This window comes from Ranitomeya variabilis, chromosome 1, assembly GCF_051348905.1.
Source record: "Ranitomeya variabilis isolate aRanVar5 chromosome 1, aRanVar5.hap1, whole genome shotgun sequence".
NCBI lineage: Eukaryota > Metazoa > Chordata > Amphibia > Anura > Dendrobatidae > Ranitomeya > Ranitomeya variabilis.
In genome coordinates, this window is record NC_135232.1 from 663,577,205 (window position 1) to 663,601,709 (window position 24,505).

The 24,505-nt window shown below is 41.6% G+C and overlaps 1 protein-coding gene across 2 annotated transcripts in view; it reads left to right on the plus strand.

Annotated features, from left to right (window-relative positions):
• FMN1 (formin 1) overlaps nucleotides 1–24,505 on the plus strand; it is a 445,090-nt gene that overhangs the window by 117,310 nt on the left and 303,275 nt on the right. For both annotated transcript variants that reach the window (XM_077263405.1, XM_077263415.1), the window contains exon 2: nucleotides 14,290–16,115. In XM_077263405.1, the coding sequence (XP_077119520.1) occupies nucleotides 14,408–16,115 (1,708 nt within the window). In that variant the 5' untranslated portion in view covers nucleotides 14,290–14,407. The remainder of the gene's footprint in view (nucleotides 1–14,289; nucleotides 16,116–24,505) is intronic.

Here is a 24,505-nt window from a genome sequence, read left to right on the forward strand (position 1 = left end):
TCAGTACAGAGCTCTTCCTTTCGGTATAACATCAGCCCCTAGAGTATTCACAAAAATAGTGGCAGAGGTGATGGCTCACTTGCGGGAATCTAATGTCCTTATTGTCCCATACCTGGACGATTTCCTCATAATAGGTAACTCGGTAGAACACTGTTTGTCCCAACTAGAACTAACTAGGGTTAAGTTGGAACGCCTGGGCTGGATAATTAATTTTGAAAAATCTCGATTACAGCCTCAAAAAATTCAAAAGTTTCTGGGCTTAGTACTAGATTCAACTACACAACAGTGTTATCTTCCGGAAAATAAACTATCTCAGATTCAGCATCAGGTACTGAAAGCAGTAAATACACCCTCTATGACCCTGCGGCAAGCTATGTCCCTGTTGGGGTCCCTCACATCGTGCATTCCAGCGGTAAGGTGGGCACACTTTCACACTAGATCCCTCCAGAAGGAGATTTTGGTTAAGGATAGGATCTTGAGGGGTGTATTAGAGGAAAAAATAACGCTAGAACCAGCGACTCTCAAATCCCTAAGTTGGTGGCTGGATAGGGATAATTTGTCAGCAGGTGTTCCCTGGATGATAGACGTGTCCCGGGTTGTGACTACGGATGCCAGCTCCTCAGGTTGGGGGGCTCACATGAATGACATTGTAGTGCAAGGCCAATGGGAACCATACTCAACATCCTCTTCCAATCAGAGAGAATTATTAGCAATCGAATTGTCAGTTAAAAACCTCCTCATGTATCTGCAGGGCCACCACGTCAGGATCCTCTCAGACAACCGGGTGGCAGTCTCCTATATAAATCATCAAGGAGGGACACACTCCGAGGCTCTGATGCAGATCACAGTTCGTCTCCTCCGGATGGCAGAAGAGAATTTACAATCCTTGACTGCTTTGCACATCACAGGAAAAGACAACATAAAAGCGGACTTTCTCAACCGCAATGTTCTAAAGCAAGGAGAATGGTCTCTAAACGGAGACATCTTCAAACAGATTGTACGCTTGTGGGGTCAACCGGTAGTGGACCTATTTGCCACAAGAGAAAACAAAAAAGTAAAAAACTTTTGTTCCCTAAATCCCAGGGAAAATCCACTGGCAGTGGACGCATTCCTCATAAAATGGGATTTTTCTCTGGCCTATGCCTTCCCGCCACTGAACCTACTACCTCTAGTGGTGAGGAAGGTCAGAGAAGATCGTGCGAGACTCATTCTGATTGCTCCCTTTTGGCCCAGGAGAACCTGGTTTTCATGGCTCAGGACGATGTCAGTGGGCGATCCCTGGGTACTTCCAGACATCCCAAATTTACTCTCCCAGGGGCCGATACTCCATCCACAAGTGAAGGGACTTCATTTGACGGCTTGGAGTTTGAGCGGTCATTGTTAGAAAATAAAGGCTTCTCTCCTAAATTAGTCGATACCCTTTTAAGAAGTAGAAAGCCAATAACAACAAGAATCTACTCCAGAACCTGGAGAAAGTTCTTAACTTCCTCAGAATTTAATATTAATGATGGTGTACCAATACGTCAAATATTGGAATTTTTACAAAGAGGGTTAGAGTTAAAACTCTCCACAAGCACACTAAAAGTACAAGTTTCTGCACTTGGGGCCCTGTTCTCATGTAATATTGCGGGAAACTACTGGGTGTCGAGATTCATTAAGGCGGTCGGTAGAATTAGACCACTTTATAGAAACAAAATGGTACCATGGGATTTAAATCTTGTCCTTTCTTCTTTGACAAAGGCCCCTTTTGAGCCGTTGAATGAAGCCTCAGTCAGGATGTTGTCTCTCAAAACAGCTTTCCTAGTAGCTATAACATCAGCTCGCAGGATAGGAGACATCCAGGCACTCTCTAGACTTCCCCCGTATATAGAATTTCTCCAGGATAGAGTTATCCTTAGACCGGACCCAGCCTACTTACCAAAAGTAGTATCCCAGTTTCACAGATCGCAGGAGATAGTTTTACCTTCGTTTATCCCTAATCCTTCTAACCCTAAAGAAAGGGAGCTCCATACCTTAGATGTCAGGAGATGCCTTCTTCAATATATCTCGGTCACTAATGATTGGAAGAAGGATAATGCACTATTCCTATCCTTCCAAGGTCCAAGGAAAGGGGCTAGAGCATCAAAATACATACTTGCTAAGTGGATTAGGGAGGCTATCTCTCTTGCTTACACGACAGGTGGGGGTCCAGCTCCGCAGAATCTGAGGGCACATTCCACCCGAGCCATGGCGTCATCCTGGGCAGAGAGGTCTGGAGTGTCGGTCGACCAGATATGTAAGGCGGCCACATGGTCATCCCCTTCCACCTTTTTTAAACACTATAGGTTGGACTTGGGGTTCTCCTCAGATCTCACCTTCGGGTTAAGGGTGCTACAGGCTGTGGTCCCTCCCTAAGGTAGCTTACATCTCTGTAAATCTCTCGTGGTGCTGTCATGGGAGTCCGAATAAAGCATTAAGCTACTTACGGGTAGTGGCATTTTTCGGAGGCCCATGACAGCACCCTTAGTTCCCTCCCTTTTCACATGGGGTTGCACATCCTGGGTTTATAATCAACTAAATAATTTAAAGAAGAAATGTTATCTTCTCACGTGTGTTACTTTATTAAAGTCATTGTGTTTAATTGTATACAATATTGTGTTTGCTTGTCATTAACTGCGGTAGTCCTCTCAGGCTCTGTAATCCAACTGATGCGTGGGAGAGGTGCCGCCCTTTTGTATCTGTGGGTTTCCTGTTCCTAAAGGGGCGGATCCCCTCTCTCGTGGTGCTGTCATGGGCCTCTGAAAAATGCCGCTACCCGTAAGTAGCTTAATGCTTTTGTGGACCATGTGGTCAGTTAAAAAAAATAAATAAATAAAAAGAGCTGTCCATTTTTCATCCTAAGGTCACACTACCGTATAACAATAAAAAATCGCTTAGCACGCTGCCTAGTACTATTCTATGGGGCAGCACAGATCTGCGATTATTTTCTCACTCTGATTCAGCATGAGAGAACAATCACAGCATGTAGCGATTTGCAGCGAGATTCAGCTCCCTTGCACATATACAAGTCTATGGGTGCGAATGAAACATACGAGTGCAGTGCGATTCCCAATGAGTCACCCGCCAGGGTCGTGGGTGCCCGGTATTGGGTATTATGCACAAGCTGACCTTTAGAAGCGCAAAGCACAGCGCGAAACAGCTGTCGTCTCTCGCCTGGTCACACGGGCTTCGGCTCTCTCTCTTCCCCGGCCATGTGTTTTAACTGGATCATGTTGCAATAAAGGACTAAGAACGTGAAAGATTGGTGAGTGCCCTCATTTTCTTCTTTTTCATTGCTAGCATATAGTTATACTAACTCTCTTCTTCCAACAATATTAATCACTTTCCTAAAAGTGCAAAGTTTCAGCTTTATTCTTATTCACTATCTCTCACTATAGACCAGTTCTCTAATCACACTCTTACAGTGCAACAAATCTGCAAACATTTTTCAAGTTATTCAACATCTTCTGTTGGATCCTGGGGCATCAAACCAAGCCGCCGTCCACCGAGGAGATGGAGAAATTACTTTCTCCTTCTCCTCCACAGCTGAGCTCCTATTGTCTCATGCGAGAGGATCGGAGCACAGTAGCATGACACTCAGTTCCCGCTTGCAGCAGAGCTGGAGCTGAGAGTCATTAGCATATCGCATCCGATGCCATACGCTGGTGTGACTCTGGCACTTCAGGGGCTGACCTACTTGAGCACCATATTTCCCTTCAAATGGAGTGCCGTAATACATCCTAGTTGCAGATCAAACTTGCCAATGCAAATCAATGGATCTGTGAAAATCACAGTCAGCACTTGGATGCCATCTGTGTGCTGTTTGCTTTTAACTTTGAGATGGGCAGCAGAAGCTTTGCAATTTTTTTTTCACTAAATAACTGCTGAAAAAGTAATCCAAAGCACAAATGAAATTGGACTTTTTACGCACAATAAATCTCTGCAATTTGAGCCATTTATTTATTGAAAATTCAGCTGTCTGCTTCCAGATTTTACGTCACTACAGTAGAAGCAAAAATAAGCAGTCTAAAATTCTCTGGTGGACTTCATCAGTCCTTGCCATCATCTCCAAATCTTCAACCAAGGGTGTACTTACCAGAAGAAAATCCCACATGGCTGTACAGGTCCACTTGAAAGAGCATTGGTCCAATCATCTTTGTTGTTAGATGACAAGATGCTCGGCGGGAATCCCCATCTCTTTGGAAACTTAAGTTATCAAATGAAGAGGGGAGGTGGGCTCTAGAATCATGAGAAGTGATGAAGGGGCCAGCAAACAAATTTCCTTCTGTCCTTGGTGGAAAAACTGTTGCGCATAGCATCTTGCCATATGGAAAAAAAATTTCTTCACTCCAACCATATATTCTGCTCTGTGGTGTATATCTCTTACGACTTTTCCCCATGCATTGTCCAAAATAGGATTTTGGCTGTAGGCCTCATAAACTAAGAAGACATGGAAAATAGAAATCATATAAGCAATTGCCAAAGATCTTTCAGTCTTTGCAATAGTTTGCAATAGTTCGTGCGAGCACAAGATTACTACTTTTTTTTTTTTTTTCATGGATCAGTAAATTCTACTTTGCGGGTACAGAGATCTACCATAATAATTAAATGACGTTTTTTTTTGTGGGAAAGAGAAAGTACAGCTTTATTTTGGTACACTTTGTTCTTTGGAAATATATTAAGCTCTGCTTATCAGAATAGAAGGCCAATTAATCTACAAAGCAATTAAAAATTGATGTGGAATTAGAATGAGTCCTTTCCAGGCACTTGAAAGTTATTATTTTTAAGTTTTTTTTCTTTAAGTGGTAAAATATTGTATATTTGCTTTAATACCATTTATCATATATTTACCATAGTTGTAGAACCCTGTGCATATTTCACTTCTAAATAGTGGTCAAGGTTTTTTCTATCATTTTTCATTGCCTCATTTGGTTGATATTTTTCGAGTTCCATCAGTTCCATCCATTGTGGCTTCCTTCCTTATGCCGTTATGTTGGTTCAATATGAACTACCTTTTAAAAGGTACAGGAAACAGGACCATATTACAAGAAAATAAACAAATATATACGATATACATTTTTTTCCCCTGCAACAGGGCTCCAAATAAAGCAAGTAAGCCTACAGTACTCATCACTTCCCGTCAAATATGTTTAGAAGAAAACCGTACTTTCTTTCCCCTTAGCAACAAGGCACAGTTTATTTTTTTTTAAAAGTGCTCTGATAAAATAAAAAAGCTGTGAGATTGGTTGGCATAGGCAACAATTACTTTTTTTTCTTTTATAAATTTAAAAAATTGCCCCAAATTATGTACCAAGATCAAAGCTCAATATTGTCTTAATTATACAGTGATGAAAAACAGTAAATTGTGGACAGTTTAGGATATAGCTGGAAGTGCTGTCACTTCCCAATAAACTTGCAGATAATTTAAAAAAACGCTCATCGATTCATTTATCGATTTTTAGCTTTAGATAATTCCTCCTGGCAGTTTCTCTTTAACCCCTTCACAACCAGCGGTATTTTCATTTTTGCGTTTTCATTTTTTGCTCCCCTTCTTCCCAGAGCCATAACTTTTTTTTTTTTTTTCGGTAAATATGGCCATGCGAAGGCTTGTTTTTTTTGTGGTACATATTGTAATTTTGAACGACACCATTGGTTTTTAGCATATCATGTACTGGAAAACGTGAAAAAAATTCCAAATGTGGTGAATTTGCAAAAAAAAAGTGCAATTTTACAGTTTTGGTTTTTTTTTTACCATGTTCACTAAATGCTAAAACTGACCTGCCATTATGATTGTCCAGGTCATTACGAGTTCACAGACACCAAAAATGTCTAGGTTCTTTTTGATTTAAGTAGTGAAAAAAAATGTAAAATTGCAATGTACTATAGCTGCGACCAAAAAAACGTAATTCTGACGTTTTGAATTTTTTTTCTCGTTACGCCTTTTGGCGATTGGGTTAATTCTTTTTTTTTATATTGATCGGGTGATTCTGAACTTGGCGATGCCAAATATGTGTATATTTGATTTTTTTTTATTGCTTTATTTTGGGTGTTTTTTAATATATATTTTCAAAAACATTTTTTGGCATGCTTCAATAGTCTCCATGGGAGACTAGAAGCTGTAATACTTTGATCGCCTCTGCTACACACATGCGATGATCAGAAATGCTCACATGCTATGAGCACCGACCACAAGGTGGTGTTAATAGCAATCTGGCTATGACAACCATAGAGCTGCTTACGACCTCTGGTTGTCATGCCGACCCATCAGTGACCCGCGATAATGTGATGGGGTCATCAATGCTCAGAAATTGAGCGGCATTAGAGTAGTTAACAGCCATGGGTGGATGGCGATTCCACCTGCGGTTGTTGCGGGCACATGTCGCCTGTATATATCAGCTGTGCATAGTTTTTACCAGGAAATTTATTGTATTTTAGTTTTCTCTTGGGTCTCTCTAGACCCCAGAGCATAATAATAATAATAATCTTCATATGTAAAAAAAAAAAAAAAAATGAGAAAAATCCATATACTCGCCTTACCAGTGACCTGTCCAGTCCTCACTGCATAATCAGATCACCTTCAGTCATACTGACATCCCTTGGAGGCCAAGACTTGTAGCTTTGAGTGAGTCTGGGAGCGTTCTGTGCATGCACACACGAGGTCATGACTCATGGCTTCATGACTCATGACGTGACATCATGACACCGTGACGTCATGACACCATGACATTTTCGCAAAATTGCACAGAACCCCATCAATGCTGAGAGGCCCAGGGATGTCTGCACAAGTGAAGGCAATCTGAAAATTTAGTGAGCATCGGACTGGTGATGCGGTGAGACCAAAGAGGTAAGTAAAATTATTTGTTTTCTAATTTGATGGCCGTTAATGATGAATGGTGCAGAAAAATAGCAAATTTGGATTTTAACATTTGACTAGAATTGAATTTCACTGAAATATTTTTACTAATCTCTAATGGTCCCTACACACTATAATATACGCAAACACTCACTAAATACGCATACAAACAGACATGAGAAAAACGAAGTGCAGAAGTTGTGTGTAAAAACAATTGAGGGTAAGTAGCCGACTAAGTGTTTGATAATCGTGTTTCCTTGGTGAACTCTTCATCAGCAAATTGTCACCATCTCTATAAGTGGACTAGACATGTTTTTAACTTAAAATTTCTAATTCCAGTTTTTCTATAAATTCTCCATATTCACTCTTATTATTTCTACTTGTATAGCTCCTAATTTTATGCTGTTTCCAGCTTACAATTGGTCTTCATTTTTCCTTCCAAAAAAATATGATCTAATGATGGTATAGACTACCCGACCTTCTATCCCATAGATGCTACTGCGCAGGCATCGGCAGCACAATCTTTGAAGAGGCAATTCTTTTTTTTTTTCTCAAGCAAGATGGCGCCTGCACAGTTGCATCTATGGGATTGCCGATAGATGCTACTGCACTGGCGACAGTTTGAGACAGAATTTTTTTATTTATGAATTTATTTAAACTAGCAAATAAAAGAATGAAATGCACATTATACATGCGATCATGCTGCAGCGCAGGCGCCCGCCACCGGTACCTGCCTGCTGAAAGTGATTTTTTTTTTCAATATATACATAATATACAGTATGTAAAATAGGGGGCAGGTCATTGAAGGATCAGTGATCTGTCAGAAGCCATACAGATTAATACCTAAGCAGAGCACCACATGGAGACCCCCCCCCCTTCCTCCCAGAAGCCGCCCCAAAGCACAAGCATATTATTAACTCAAAACTGAAAATAAAGATTAAACAGCAACCACAAGACTGATTTCATCGCCCAAGGTATCATTTTAATCAGTGTAACGGAGCTGACCTGCCACTGTGTCTGTAGGTTAAAGGGAACCTGTCACCCCGTTTTTTCCGTATGAGATAAAATTACTGTTAAATAGGGCCTGAGCTGTGCATTACAACAGTGTATTTTGTGGACCCCGATTCCCCACCTATGCTGCCGAAATACGTTACCAAAGTAGCCGTTTTCGCCTGTCAATCAGGCTGGTCTAGTCAGATGGGCGTGGTGTCTTCCCCCAGATCTTGGTTATTTTTCCGTTGGTGGCGTAGTGGTTTGCGCATGCCCAAGTCCCGAATCCACTTCATAGGTGTGGAAAAAGAGCGCGATCTGCGCTAGTCCCCTGGTGATCGGTGGGGGCGGCCATCTTCCTGTGGCCGCGCGTGCGCAGATGGAGCGCTCTGCTGCCCGGGGCTTCAGGAAAATGGCTGCCGTGATCTCCATCTGCGCACGTGCAGCATCCCGCGGCCATTTTCCTGAAGCCCCGGGCAGCAGAGCGCTCCATCTGCGCACGCGCAGCCACAGGAAGATGGCCGCCCCCACCGATCACCAGGGGAATAGTGCAGATCGCGCTCTTTTCCCTCCCCTGTGCAGTGGATTCTGGACTTGGGCATGCGCACACCACTACGCCACCAACGGAAAAATAAGCAAGATCTGGGGGAAGACACCACGCCCATCTGACCAGACCAGCCTGATTGACAGGCGAAAATGGCTACTTTGGTAACGTATTTCGGCAGCATAGGTGGGGAATTGGGGTCCACAAAATACACTATTGTAATGCACAGCTCAGGCCCTATTTAACAGTATTTTTATCTCATACGGAAAAAACGGGGTGACAGGTTCCCTTTAATGTGCACAATCCTGCTGACAAGTTCCCTTTAAATGCCTCCCTTTGTTGCAATACTTTTATACCCCTAGATATTTGTCAATCAACATTTTTTTTCCGAATTCATTTTTAATCCATAATATTCACCATATTCCATGTTGCCATTATATTCAAAATCCACTATATATCATTATCTGATAACAAGAATACCTTGTCACATCATCCCACACATCCAAAGCTCTTTGTTCTTATCTTGCCTTATTTTTGCTGCTAGATGATCCTTTATAAGAGCAGAGATGTCGAAGAGAGAGCGCAACTATGCCGCGTTACTCTTGATAGGCAACAAGTCAGGGCTATCAGTCTGATGGTTCAGTGTATATCTAAATCATCGCGGTACCAAGAGCAGAGAATATCAGTTGGGTAACAATTAAGGCTGGGTACTTACCTCTATCAGTTTTATTAAAGGGCATCTGTAAGCAGGCTTTTTTTGTAATCGGACAGCAGCGTGAGGAAGGGACTGAGACCCTGATAGCAACGGTGTCACTTATTTTACTGGGTGCAGCAATAGTGATATAATCCCTGTTTTCTCTGCTGCAAGTCTAGCAGAGCCGCAAACATGGAGCCCTGTATAACCCTGCACACTATAGTTTCCTGTGTCCATATTATAGTGACAGTGAGCTGTTAATCAGTGCTGTTGGCAGGATTGGACCAGGATGTATGAGGCCAGTTGTCCTCTAATGATAATCTCCTGCTGCTAAAACACTGATTTGTTTTGAAACAGCAAAACGCAGCCCAATAAGTGATAAACCACTGTAATCAGGCTCACTTCTTATATTATTGTCAGGGCCGGCGTTAGGGGCAGGCAGACCAGGCAGCTGCCTGGGGCCCCCGCTCCCCCAGGGGCCCCCAGCTAGCGGCAAGTCACGCAGCCACTCTGGGGCCCCTGTGAGGCAGCGCCGACTCCCCCACCGCATTGAACTGTACCGGCGTCTGCCAGTACAGTTCAAAGCAATGATGGAGGAGAGAGCGTCACCTGACGCTCCCTCTCCCATCATTCCCCGCTCAGCCTCTGACACAGTGAGTGCGTGTCATCACGCACTCGCTGTGTGACAGGCAGTGCGGCGGCAGCCGCCGACAACACAGGAGCAGGGAGAGGTAAGGAGCTTGTGTTTTTTTGTTTTTTTACTGGACTGTGCGGCCTTTCTCAGGAGGAGAGAGGCGGGGAGGGAAGAGGGGATGTGAGCTGTGCTGTATACTCCTGTGTGCTGTGCTGTATACTCCTGTGTGCTCTGCTGTATACTCCTGTGTGCCCTGCTGTATACTACTGTGGGCTGTGCTGTATACTACTGTGGGCTCTGCTGTATACTACTGTGGGCTGTGCTGTATACTACTGTGGGCTCTGCTGTATACTACTGTGGGCTCTGCTGTATACTACTGTGGGCTCTGCTGTATTCTACTGTGGGCTCTGCTGTATTCTACTGTGGGCTCTGCTGTATACTACTGTGGGCTCTGCTGTATACTACTGTGGGCTCTGCTGTATACTACTGTGGGCTCTGCTGTATACTACTGTGGGCTCTGCTGTATACTACTGTGGGCTCTGCTGTATACTACTGTGGGCTCTGCTGTATACTACTGTGGGCTCTGCTGTATACTACTGTGGGCTCTGCTGTATACTACTGTGGGCTCTGCTGTATACTACTGTGTGGGCAGTGCTGTATACTACTGTGTGGGCAGTGCTGTATACTACTGTGTGGGCAGTGCTGTATACTACTGTGTGGGCTGTGCTATATACTATAGGGGTATATTATATTCTATGGGGGAGGCTGTGTTATATACTATGTGGCTGTGTTATATATTTTGGGGGTACATTATACATTATATTCTATGGAGGGGGCTGCATTATATTCTGTGTGGGGCATTATTAGATTTTATGAGGGATGATTGCATCATACCCTTTGATGGGGCTACATTATATTCTATGGGGAGGTGGGCTGTATTATATCCTGTTCGGGGCTACATTATATTCTATGGGGGGGCTGTATTAAATTTATATTCTATGAGGGGTGATTGCATCATATTCTATGAGGGGGCTACATTATACTATATGGGGGGCTGCATTATATTCTATGGGGAGGTTACATTATACTCTGTGGGGGGGGTTACATTATACTCTGGGGTGGCTGCATTATACTCTGTGGAGTGGTGGCTGCATTATACTATATGTGGGCTGAATTATACTGTATCGAGGACTATGGGGAATACATGATACTATATGAAGAACTATGGGGTGCATTATACTGTGGGAAGTGAATTGTACTACATGGATGACTATGGCAGTGCATTATACTATATGGAGCACTGTGAGGAGTGTATTATGCTATATGGAGGACTGAGGAGTATATTTTAATATATGGAAGACTATGAGGAGAGTATTATACTATATGGAGGACTATGGGAAGTGTATAATACTATATGGAGGACTATGAGGTGTGTATTATACTGTATGGAGGACTATGGGGCACATTATATTATATGGAGGACTATGGGATGTATTATACTAAACAAGCAAAATGCTGCATATTCATTGGGTGATTGGATTGTTTATGCCGGAATAAAAATCCTTGTTCTCAGCAGCACATCGCCGGTATAAACTGTAGATGTGCTGCTGATAACATGATACTGTATGGTGATCTGTTAGTGATCTATTAGTGATCGTTCTGTCCTCTTCATTCTTTCTGAGATGGTGGAAAGAGGCCGGGAAACAAGCGTCCAACGACTTCAGTATTGTCGAAAACACTCGTTTAGCGGCCTGAGATCAGCGCATGTAAATACAACAGAAATGCTTCTGTATGATGTGCAATATGTTAGCATTTGGGGCCCCATTTTAAACTTTGCCTAGGGCCCCACTTTGCCTAAAACCGGCCCTGATTATTGTACTCAGATTACTGAGCAAACAAATGATAGATTCCCTTTAAAATAAAATGAAGCAATCCTTATGATGTACAGTTTGTCTGCTATTTATTAAGGGATATCATAAGAACCACCTGTAATGGCAGGATGTTGGCTCAGTGGATAACACTGCAGGGGACTTGGGTTCATATCCCTCTAAGAATAACATTTGCAAGGCGTTTGTATGTTCTCCCATTGTTTTTGTGGGTTTCACCCAGGTTTTCCGGTTTCTTCCCACACTCCAAAGACATGCCGATAGAGAATTTAGATTGTGAGCCCCGATGGGGACAGAGATGTCTATAAAGCACTGTGGAATATGATGGCGCTATATAAGCGAGTCTAAGACCCCTTTCACACATCAGTTTTTTGCCGTCAGTCACAATCCATTGGCTCGACGGATCCATCGCAGATTGTTAAAAACTGATGCGATGGATCCATTTTTGACACGGATCTGACTAGCGGATCTGGCTAATTGGATCGGAGCATGCTCAGTTAAAAAAAAAAAAATCGGAATCCGGTGCCCATAGGCTTCCATTCTAGCAAACGATGGACTGCAATGAATCCGTCACTGTCCATTTTTTCGACGTACACAAAAAAAGTTACTTTGTCTGTTGTCTCCAGCCGCCGGACAAACCATTTTCGACGGATCCAGCGAACGACGGATGAAACATGAAGCCATCCATCGCAATCCGTCGCTAATACAAGTCTATGAAAAAAAAAACGGATCTGGCGGCATCAGTCGCCGATCCGTTTTTTTTTCAAAATTCGACGGATTGCGACTGGCAAAAAACTGATGTTTGAAAGGGGCCTAACAGTACTAAGGTGGTATACTTTGCATTGCTTTAATTGGATACAGTGTAATAAATCAAACTTTTGTCGTCTTTAACACTTTTTAATCTGCATGGTTCTCATATATAGTGAGCCAGACGTGGGCAACCTGCTGCGTCAGACATTGCCTGAGTCTTGGCAGAGAAGGTTAGAAGCAGCAGACTAATTTAGTTAACGTCTCCTGGGCGTTCTGTCAGTCTGCAGAGAATCAAATCAAGACTTTGACCAGAGTCTTGACAAGAGGCAATTAATATAATTACTGGCAAGGTACATTTTTATTTGCGGGGCTTTAATGTGATTTGAGTTTTGGGATACGCCTGCTGATGCTTAATGTCCCTTCCATCTGGGGAGTAAACCACCTAGAACAGGGCAGTGTCCTCATTTCATCCTGATTTCAGTCTAATGACGACAGTCTCACAGTTCTGTAAATGTTTTTCTGCTCCTTACTGCGCCGTCTCGCCCCGGAGATGGCAGTCCTATTCGTAATGAATTACTGCCTGTTCTTACAGATACCCCACCCTGTGTAGTTACATCTGCTGGCTTCCTTTCTTATGTGGTGGCTACCTTACTGCTAACTGCAGGATAACGCGTTGGTTTAATTTCCTGTAGTGCTCACTCTACTTGTCAGGAATGGTGAGTCAGGGATGTATTGTGATGGGTGATGCTTGCTTTGCTCTTAATGATTTTCTGTAAACCCCGGCAAGTGCTGAGATGAGACTTTCATCTCTGAACGGGTTAAAACTCAATGTGCTTTTTATTTTTCGTCAGCATTCTCTTCTCTATTTTGATTTTGCTTTTTTTTTATACTGCCTAATAAATGTCTACATACAAATATGCAAAAATGACAAAATCTGTTTTGCCATAACTTATCAAAATTGGCATTTTTTTTCATGTTAAAGTCAGTAAGATGTGCCACAAGCAACTAACAGGGAGAAAAATAAATTCAGCCTTCTACGTCTATTAGTGTGTATAAATAGATGTTTTTATACAATTTTAATCTTTTTTTTTTTTCTCCCTGTATCCCTCGAAATTAAGTATGTCTCAGGCTATGTGCAATCGTCAGGATTTCTTGCAGAAGTTTCCTGAACAAAACCGGACATTTTCTGCAAGAAATCTGCATGCTTTTTTTAGCGTTTTTGCGCGTTTTTTTGTGTGGTTTTTCCCGGAGCTTCCCAATGCATTAAATAGCGGCGAAAAATCCGCAAAATTAATGAACCTGCTGCTTTTTTTACCGCGATGCATTTTTTCGTGGAAATAAACACATCATGTGCACAAAAATTGCAGAATGCATTAAAAATGATGGCATGCTTATGTACCGTATGCGTTTCTTAAGCGTGATTTCCTCAGAAAACGTAACGTGTGCACATTAGCCTTAAAGTTCTGTCATATCTTTCAACATCGCTTGTGAATTTGTTTTAATGTTGTCAATTTAGACATTTTGTGGCAAAATGCCTACATATTTGTAACTAGATTCTCTAGTATTTATTATAATTTCATATATGGTGGCAGCAATAAGTCCATTAGATGGTTAGTAAATCTTTTCGAGTGGTTTCATGCTATGTTTGCAATTCGTTTTGACACAATGCCGCTTTTGCATGTAATTCTGTTCAGTTTGGGGAGTTGCCTATATTTCTATTTCTATGTCTTTGAAATGTGTTAATGGTTGATCGATGATTAGTTATAGTCATTGATTTCATTTTATTACCATTTAGAAAGCTGTAGTCCTGAGAGTTCAGAATATTGTTAATAGCAGAAACATAAAATGTCTCCTGGTGGGTACATATATCTGATACGCTGTTTTTTTTTTTTCTCTTCTCTTTTTATCTTGTTCAAACAGGATACGTTATTGTGGATGTTGGTCAGATGATTTTCCGTCTGGGTATCACGTGCTGTGTCATGAAGCAGAGAGAACACTGACAATATTATTTAAATTTTGGCATAATTAGAGGCGTAAAATGGAGAGCAATAACTCCATCCTCCAATTGCACAATCCCATTATAGAGCTCTGTTACGTCAGCTTCTATCTTCCTCGGGGTAATGTCAGGGGATTCACATACAAATGCTGTGTAACTCGAGACAAAGCTGGAGCATGCTTCGATAACTGTTTTCAAGTCAGGGAGGAGACAGAGCGTGCACAGCACAGGGATCCACCTTATGGAAGCTTTACAGAGGCCTTAAGGAAAACCAGTACTCTGGACCTGCTCTCCGAGCTTTATAAGCTCACTGCTGCTAAGGATAGATTGCTGGTTGATCTCTTAAACTCAGCCAAGATTCGAGGATCTAAAATGGGTAACCAGGATGGCAAATTTCAGGACCTGGCTGGAGCATCTCCGTTTCTGGACGAATCCTCCATCCCAGTTGATTTCCAAGAGTCATTGACTGCCTCGGTGGAAAAAAAGATCATCTCATCCAAGGGGAAAAAGGCAAGGAGGTTTAGTCGAAGGAAAGAAAGCATAGAGGATTATGTGAACAAAAAAATTAAATGGAAAGGCACTTCTGAAGAAGGAACAGCTCCATTTAGAGAAAAGACCCCATCGATAAAGGTTTCTTTGGCAGGCTCAATGGATAACTTGTTACGTCCAAGACTCCAATCCGTAGAGAACAAGAATGTTTATATGTCTGGACTTTCCGTAAAAAACACTAATGGTAAACCCAGTGAGAGTTCAGGGAATCTTGGCTCCGAGTCATTGGCTGGCAGTTCACAATCCTTGTATGACAATGATGTTTTGGGTGACTTCTCTTTAATTTCTCAGAATGGCACCTCTATGGGGGACTTGCAAGATTTTTTTATGATGGTGCATGGGCAGCAGAAGGACACTGCTGCTCACAGCGATTTATTAAACAAAGACAATCTGGAATATATTGATAGTGATCAGTCCAACACTGAGAAGGATATTAGGACTGTTTTTGCCAAAGTCCAAGATCTTAGTCCTTGTGTGCAAAAAGTGGTGACTACCTATAGCTTCTCAGAAGAACCGTCTTCTAAGGAAGGCAAGTGTGAAAATGTGGTGGCTATCCCCTTTGCAGTGGCTAATGACACAGTCTCTAAAGTTGATGTACTTAATCTAAATGAAAAGGACAAAGCAGAAAATGTACATGGTTATGTTAACAAGAGCCTCCTTAGAGTTCTTAAAAGTGATAATGTGGAGGAGAAAGAATATTGGTTAGGGCAGCTTGATCACAAAGGAGGACGTGGTACTGTCTGCCCAAGCTTGTTGAAACCGGTAACAAGTTCCCAGGAATCTATTAATGCACTGACTGTGACTCAATCTAACAATAAAGTGGAGAAACCCATCAAAACCCCTCCTGTAGACTGTACTATGCTTCGTCACTTTTTCCCATCAAGTAATAATGTCAATAAAGAGGTGTCTCCTTACTCGTCTCCATTTTCATCGCAACTACCCAGTCCTCAGCTTCATCACCGAATTCTCCCTTTGCCCAAAAAGCCTTTTGAGGATGATCCTAAAACATGGGGGAGGGAAATGCATTGGCCTGTATGTGAATTTTTTAAAGAGCCATCGTTGCTCCCCAGACTGGGGAGTAAAACCAAAGCATCCAGCCTTACTAACCTAGGGCCTGACTCCTGCATTACAGATGATTTCAGGCAAAAGCCGAAAGGAAATGGGAAATTGTCTAACTTGCAGCTAGATCTTCGTCAACCAGGTTAGTAGCTATGTCTTCTACTCTTAAATTATTATAAAATAATCAAGTAAATAAGCTTTGAATACACTACATTTGAAATACTGTATGAGTTGTATCATAACCTTGGCTATGGGTGATATGCACGATTCAGATGTATTTGTTTCACTCTGGATAATCTTTGACATTGGACTGCTCGGTAGTAACAGAGAATTAAATGATTCACCAAGCATTCCATCTAGGTTCTGTTGCAATTTTTCTGCAGACGTCATGCCCTTTCGACTAAACCAGATTATCTTTTGATTGTCTGCATTAAAGGCTATATATATTATGCAGCAATGTGCAGATACATTGATCAGGAGACAAGTGACTTGATGGCTACCAATTCATGGAAGTAAAAGTCTTTTATTGTTGGAATTTTGGTGTCTAAAAACATTTTCAGCAAGACCCTTGGTAAATGTTTGGCCGAAACCTATCTTCTATTTTACCATTGTTAATGTTTTATGCAAACCTTTTCATTGAGTAAGTCATGAAACATGTGATGGAGTTCAAAGCCAATTAGTGAAGGGTGACTAAAAGATGGTAACGAATATAAGCAGTCAAGTATAAAGATTTGATTGAACTCGTGGAATTACAAAGCAGAATTCCCAATGCAGTATTGTGCATTGTGTGTGTATATGTATATGTGTGTATAATAAATATATATATATATATATATATATATATATATATATATATATATATATAATACACATATATATATATATATATATATATATATAATATATATATATATATATATATATATATATATATATATATATATATATATATATATACACATACACTCACCGGCCACTTTATTAGGTACACCTGTCCAACTTCTTGTTAACACTTAATTTCTAATCAGCCAATCACATGGCGGCAACTCAGTGCATTTAGGCATGTAGACATGGTCAAGACAATCTCCTGCAGTTCAAACCGAGCATCAGTATGGGGAAGAAAGGTGATTTGAGTGCCTTTGAACGTGGCATGGTTGTTGGTGCCAGAAGGGCTGGTCTGAGTATTTCAGAAACTGCTGATCTACTGGGATTTTCACGCACAACCATCTCTAGGGTTTACAGAGAATGGTCCGAAAAAGAAAAAAAATCCAGTGAGCGGCAGTTCTGTGGGCGGAAATGCCTTGTTGATGCCAGAGGTCAGAGGAGAATGGGCAGACTGGTTCGAGCTGATAGAAAGGCAACAGTGACTCAAATCGCCACCCGTTACAACCAAGGTAGGCCTAAGAGCATCTCTGAACGCACAGTGCGTCGAACTTTGAGGCAGATGGGCTACAGCAGCAGAAGACCACACCGGGTACCACTCCTTTCAGCTAAGAACAGGAAACTGAGGCTACAATTTGTACAAGCTCATCGAAATTGGACAGTAGAAGATTGGAAAAACGTTGCTTGGTCTGATGAGTCTCGATTTCTGCTGCGACATTCGGATGGTAGGGTCAGAATTTGGCGTAAACAACATGAAAGCATGGATCCATCCTGCCTTGTATGGAGCATCTTTGGGATGTGCAGCCGACAAATCTGCGGCAACTGTGTGATGCCATCATGTCAATATGGACCAAAATCTCTGAGGAATGCTTCCAGCACCTTGTTGAATCTATGCCACGAAGAATTGAGGCAGTTCTGAAGGCAAAAGGGGGTCCAACCCGTTACTAGCATGGTGTACCTAATAAAGTGGCCGGTGAGTGTATATATATATATATATATATATATATATATATATATATATATATATATTCTCTAAAAAAAACATCTCTGCAGTGCTTGTGAGGTTTGGCTCTATGTGAGCACTGCAGCGTATGCATCCCTTGGCTCTAGATTGTGAAGCTCTGCCAGGTATTCAGGCTGTAGCTTTTACAATTTGTGATGCCACCGAACTGTAGGTACTGGATAGGCTCGCTTATAGAGATGTCACTTTGACTGAAAGTTAAAAAGCAAATATAATAAGGTAAACATGAAGTACAATAAGTTCACCTGTCTCTGGATTTTAGACCTGATGTGTGTAATTGATTGGAAAAGCTAAAGCTATGTCAAAATTGCTGTATAACTCTTTAGTCTATCAACAGCTGGACTCAAGAAATTTTGCGTTTAATATGACAAAATGGCTGTAGAACCTTTTTTGAAAGATTTCTCTGACATCAATTTTCAACCAGCCTCAATCGGTTTAAGATCTGGTTGAATGATGGATCTGCTTTAAGTACACTGCAAGGATGCACTAGTGGTCCCTGACCCTTTTGTATAGATCCTGAGAGCAATGACATGCCATAACCCGTGTTGCATCACTGCTAAGGTGTAATTTAAAGCTTGTTGATGTTAATGCAAAAATCTTTAATCATTTATGCAGTGTTATGTTGCAGATGGGCTCCATCCCACATGAAATGCCCTGGTACGACTGATAGCTCCATTTTCCCTGTAGCTATGTCCAGGAGTGTATATCATGGGGCCCCATAGTAGAAGTTATACTTTGGCCCAAGCCAGCCCCCCCTCCCCCCCAAAAAAAAACAAAAAAAAAACAAAAAAAAAAAAACTGAAGAAGCTGGTGGCGAAACGCTCGTCGGGGTGAAGGGACGCTGTGGCGAGTACTCTCTACTTGGAAATCACTGACATCTCTTCCCTAAGGTAACATAGGCACGGAGCACTTTATTAATACTTATGTTGGAGCTATCACCGCCCAGTTTATTACCTCATGTGTTCCTCGCTGTCTGGCCTCATAATTGCGTGGATTGAGGGGTAGCATATTGACCCACATTCATAGTTTCACTCTGCACTCGCAGTATATAGCATAACTCCAGTCCTAATGTGGGTTTATGTGTCTCACCTTCTTCATCATTGTTTTTCTGACCCAATGTATCATATCCTGGTCTGATGTTATTTATGTGTATGAAAGGCTAAGTGCAGCAAGAAGGGATAACGGAAAGAGAACCAAACACTAGGGAAGGGGAAAGTAGAGACCTCCTAGACAGAATTAACGTCACCCTCTCTGCCCTATTGTCCCTATATAGGTTCTGCACCAATCGCTGAGCAGGATGCCTAATCCCTCCCTGACAATGGTGATAAGCCCTGCATTGGGAAGGACAGGATGAGTGCTAGTCAATCCCCACTACCACTGAAAACAGATGGGATACACAAACAAGGGGGAACACTTAGCTTGAGCAGACTCAGCAACACCAAGGAGGAAGATAGCTGACTGCAATAGCTCCAAGCTGCAACAGGAAATAGAAATATCAATCATGCCTTCCAGCAGCAAGCTGGGAGTTATATGCACCCCGATCCATGTGTGTCAACTAGAGCCAGGGGAGGTTGCCACTGTATCCTAAAGTCAGAAGGTCCAGGAAGTCTGCAAAGCAAACTGCTGAGACCTTCTGCAGTCAGATGCAGAGCAACGGTCTTCAGCCTCTGACACACCCGTGACAGTAACCCTCAATATAGTGAATGGCTCCATGGCGGGTTCTGTCTGTATCCTATTTTTCATGACTTCTGATGGAAGTCCTGATAGTCACAAATGTGTGGTCTCAACATGAAATCAACCCAGGTTTAGAACACAACTGAAAAAAATGTTGTATTACGTCAAATGCCACATTAGGGCTCATTCAGAAGTCCATACAAATCGGTCCAAACATGAACAGTGCACGGACTGGCTCAGGCTCCCCTGAACTCAGCGTGACAGCCTCCTAGAAATATATGAAGCTGTCATGTTTCGGTCAGAAGATCTGTGGCCAGTCCATGCATTGTGGTGCGTGCCTAGACCGATTTGCCCAGACATTTGAATGAGTCCTTATAGTGACATGCTGCACTACTTGAGCTCTATAAAGTGCTACACAGAGCCTCAAGGGACTCTGTTTCTGGCAAAGGGTCTCTGGTTGGTTGGATTTGATTACCAGTGCACATCTGTGGCTTATCATTAGATATAGAAAAAGTAGACTTGGATGTAAATCAACATTTTGTGCGTTTGGGGAGTCATCTGATGTATGAGGATAGCTGGTAGCAAAGAAGCTTGTAGAAATCAAGATGGACCTGGGATGAAGTAAAAAAAAAAATTAAGCTTAATATCAAGTTGCTGATTCGAGATGTTTTAGACAAGAAAACTTCAATTTGTTGGAAAAAAAATCTTGTGGGGTATAAATTGAAACCTCGCTCCTCTTGCCAATGAGTAACAAAATCAGAATATTGACCATAGTTCTCTCTGATTTTGTTAAATATTTAATTGCCAAGTCTATATCTTTTTTCTTTTATCACTTACCATGTAGAATAATGCATGTCCTCGAAACATTGTACCACTTAGCTGTAACACAAGATCTCTTGGACTTCAACCTACTGTTGTATTACAGGATGTTGGGAGAGGAAGTATATTGATTTAGAAAATTTTATAGACATTAAGCATTCTCTCAGGGTCAAATACATTAGAGAAAGGTCACATCTGACGGGTAGAGGTGGCACATGTAATTCTTGCGTTAAGTATAGCAGCATTCTGGAAAATTAAAACTGGGATATGTTCCTATTTCTAATTAACTTTTACAGCGATGTGTTGTGCAAAAAGTACATACCAATTGATGCACTTGGTGTCTATACATAAAAAGATATACCAAAAAATACTGCATGTGTAAGCATTCTAGTATGTGTATGTTTTTAACGGTACGTTTTCTTCCTAAAACAGCGCTACACCTATCCATAGGTTGTGCACAGTATTGTACCAACAAAAAAAAAAAATCCTAGTGTTCTAACACTGTGCAATCACTTAAAGCAGGGGCAGACAGAGACTACAGAGGGCCTCTACGCAAAAGGTATATGGGTCCTTTGCAGTCCAATAAGCACCCTTTTATGTATTGTTTTTAGGACTTGACTTCAATTTTCAGCAGTTTTTTTTTCTTTTGCAGCACCTCAGCGTGTGTCCTGCAGCAGCCAAGCGCTGATCATTGACACACATCACTGATTGACATCCAGTTGTTTTTTTTTTGTTGTTGTTGTTTTTTTAATTCAAAAAGTGTACAATAAAATAAAATTATTTAAATTAGTTGGTAAAGTTAAATTAGAGACAATAAAAATATACTGTAGTAGTCAGCTTAAACCACAGTGTTTGTTTTTTTTATAAAATGTAATCTGAATTAGCGTCAGTATGAAAAGTATTCTAATACAAATTTAGTTTCAAATACAATATTCAAATACAATTAATTTAGTTGATAGAGCTAGATGGTGTATTCCACGGTAAAAGTAAACTGATGTAGTTAGCTTATATAAAGTATTTTTTGCTAAAATATAATCACAATTCGCGTCAGTTGCGGTTCTCAGACTTTTTTTTTTTCTTTTTTACAAACGTCCGTTTAGTAATTTTTAGTTTCAGAATTATTTTAGTCCTTATGCTACAGTTGTTTTCTACTGCTTAGAATTATGGTTAGCGTAATTTAGCTGCGGGTGCTCAGCAATTGTTTATACTGACGTCCAGTCAATAATTTTTTTTTTTTAATCTTTTTTATTTCTACAATCTTTTCTTCTGTTTTTTGTATTTTTCCTTTTATTCTAAATTTAATTACAAACTACACACCCACCACTCGTGTGAAAAACACAAGACATGTGAAAAATAAAATATCCCGCTGTTCCCAGCAAAGACTGTATTCAGCCAAAGAGGCATGTGCCGCCTTTGCCTCTGACACTCATGGTGAGGGAGAGGATACCACCTACCTCTATTTTCACATGGGGATAGTGGAGAAACCAGAACTTTGGCAATATTGGAGTGCTGATATTTTATAGAATGCTCTAGTTTTCTCCTGGCTATGTCCTGGATATACTTTTAACGCCATTCACAAATTTTTGCATTACAGTGAAAATGCAGTGTCCACCCCCAGATGACCCTAACTAACCCCAGGCCGGTCATTGATCACTTAAGCAACAAATTTGCTGAACTGTATATTTGCTAAAGGGACAACTGTGTGGATGAGTCCCTAATGCACTTCAAGGGGTGGCTTAAATTGTGGCAATACCTGCCCAGTAAGAGTGCCAGGTATGGAATTTAAATGTACAAGCTCTGCGAGAGCACTTCCGGGTACACACACAGATTCAGGGTGTATAAAGGGAAGGACATCCCCCTTAATGCCCCCTTGGAGTGAGTGGGATAGCGGAGTGGAAATTGGTACATCCACTGCTGGATCAGGGTTATCACCTCAACATAGATGACTTCTACACTAGCATCCCACTCTTCAAATCCCTCTCTGGGAGAGCTACCTCAGCATGTGGCACTGTGTGCAGAAACCCGAGAGGCCTCCCTAGGTTGCTAATTGGGCAGCTGATCAGAAAGGGTGTGTGTAGAGCCCAATGTAGGGACAACATGCTGTGGTCGAGTATAATGACGAGGGATGCTCTTTTCTTGAACGTAATACATAATGGCAGCGCCACACCCCTGTTCTGGTTACCTCTACACAAGTCCACAAGTCAGAATGTGTCGTGGAGTACAATAAGAACATGGAGGGATTTGATCTCTCTGACCAAGGCTTCCAGCCCAAAGTGCCATGCAGAAAGCTAAGGTGTTGTAAGCTGGCCCAGCACATCGTACATATGGCATTGTGTAACTCTCACGATGTGCAGGCCAGACTGGCACATTCTCTTCAGTCCCAGGAAGTAGTGATTCAGGGATTAATATTTGGAAGTCGGGAAGGAACAGGTCCCAGTACATCTGGAACTGGAGATGCCTGTACCAGGACAACATTTTCCAGGTGAGGCTCTTCAAACTGCAAAGAAAGGAAGGTCACAAAATAGGTGCAAACTGTTACAGAAGGGAAATAAGAGAGGACACCATTTATCATTGTGACACCTGCTCCGACAAACCTGGCCTGTGTATAAAAGACTGTTTCAGACTGTGCCACTAATTTATGAACTACATCATTTCATTTTGATTTACTCTCATTTATTGCACAACTTGTACGCTACATAAATTACATATGCCACCACGTTATAAAATCAACATTCCAGGAAAAGTAGACATAAAAGTGTATCTTGATCAATTGTAGCCAATTTTGCATTCCACATTTTAAATGGTGCTCCTTCCCTTAGGAGCGCTGCCGTGTGCCCAAACAGTAGTTTTCTACCACATATCTGGTATCTGTGTATCCAGGAGAAATTGCACAACAAATCGTGCTGTTACCCTTGTGAAAATGCCAAACTTGGGGCTGAAGCAACAAGTTTGTGAGGAAAAAGTAAAATTTTACTTTTTTTCTTCCACATTGTTTTAATTCCTATGAAGCACCTGAAAAGTTCATGGTACTCACCACAAATCTAACTACATTACTTAAGGGGTCTAGTTTCCAAAATGGTGTCACTTGTTGGGGTTTTCCATGGTTTTGGGACGTCAGGGGCTCTCCAAACACGGCATGGCGTCCGCTAATTGTTCCAGCATATTTTGCATTCAAAAAGTCAAATGGTGCTCATTCCCAAAGTCACCATTGTGATGTGGCCCCTAAATAAAAAAAAATATATATATTTTGTATTTTTTATTGGAAAAAAAGTGAATTTGCTGCTAAACTATTTACACTTAGAATTTCCTTAGAAAAAAAATGTTTAAAAATGATCCTGAAGAAAAGTAGACGCCGTAAATATTATTTATTTATTTAGTGTAATATGGCTATCTGGTTTAAAGGGAACCTGTCACCAGTTTTTTCGCTTATAAACTGTGACCTTCATCTTTTAAGATCATAAGAATGGGATTCCCACAACCCCTTCATATCCGCAGGCGTGCCACTGCATACCTCAGAAAGTGTTTCATACTTGTCCTGCTGTGCTTGTAAATTGCGCAGTCTGGTCCGATGGGTGTTTACAGATTGTGGTCAGCACCTCTGTCATGTCAAACACCGCCTCTTCTAAATGCATGTAAGTGGATGATGTTTCTCCGTCATTCACGTAGTACCCGAAGTCTTGTGCCTGTGCAGTGGAAACAAAGAGGTGTGCATGTGCGCCTCACTGTGCCCTATTCAACAGCCAATGTTTTCACTGTGCAGACACAAGACCTTAGGGTACCATCACACAGTGAAATTTCCATCGCTATGACGGTACGATTCGTGACGTTCTAGCGATATCGTTACGATATCGCAGTGTCTGACACGCAGCAGCGATCAGGGACCCTGCTGAGAATCGTACGTCGTAGCACATCGTTTGGAACTTTCTTTCGTCGCTTGATCACCCGCTGACATCGCTGGATCGTTGTGTGTGACAGCGATCCAGCGATGTGTTCGCTTGTAACCAGGGTAAACATCGGGTAACTAAGCGCAGGGCCGCGCTTAGTAACCCGATGTTTACCCTGGTTACAAGCGTAAACGTTAAAAAAACAAACAGTACATACTTACATTCCGGTGTCAGTCCTCCGGCGTCTCAGCT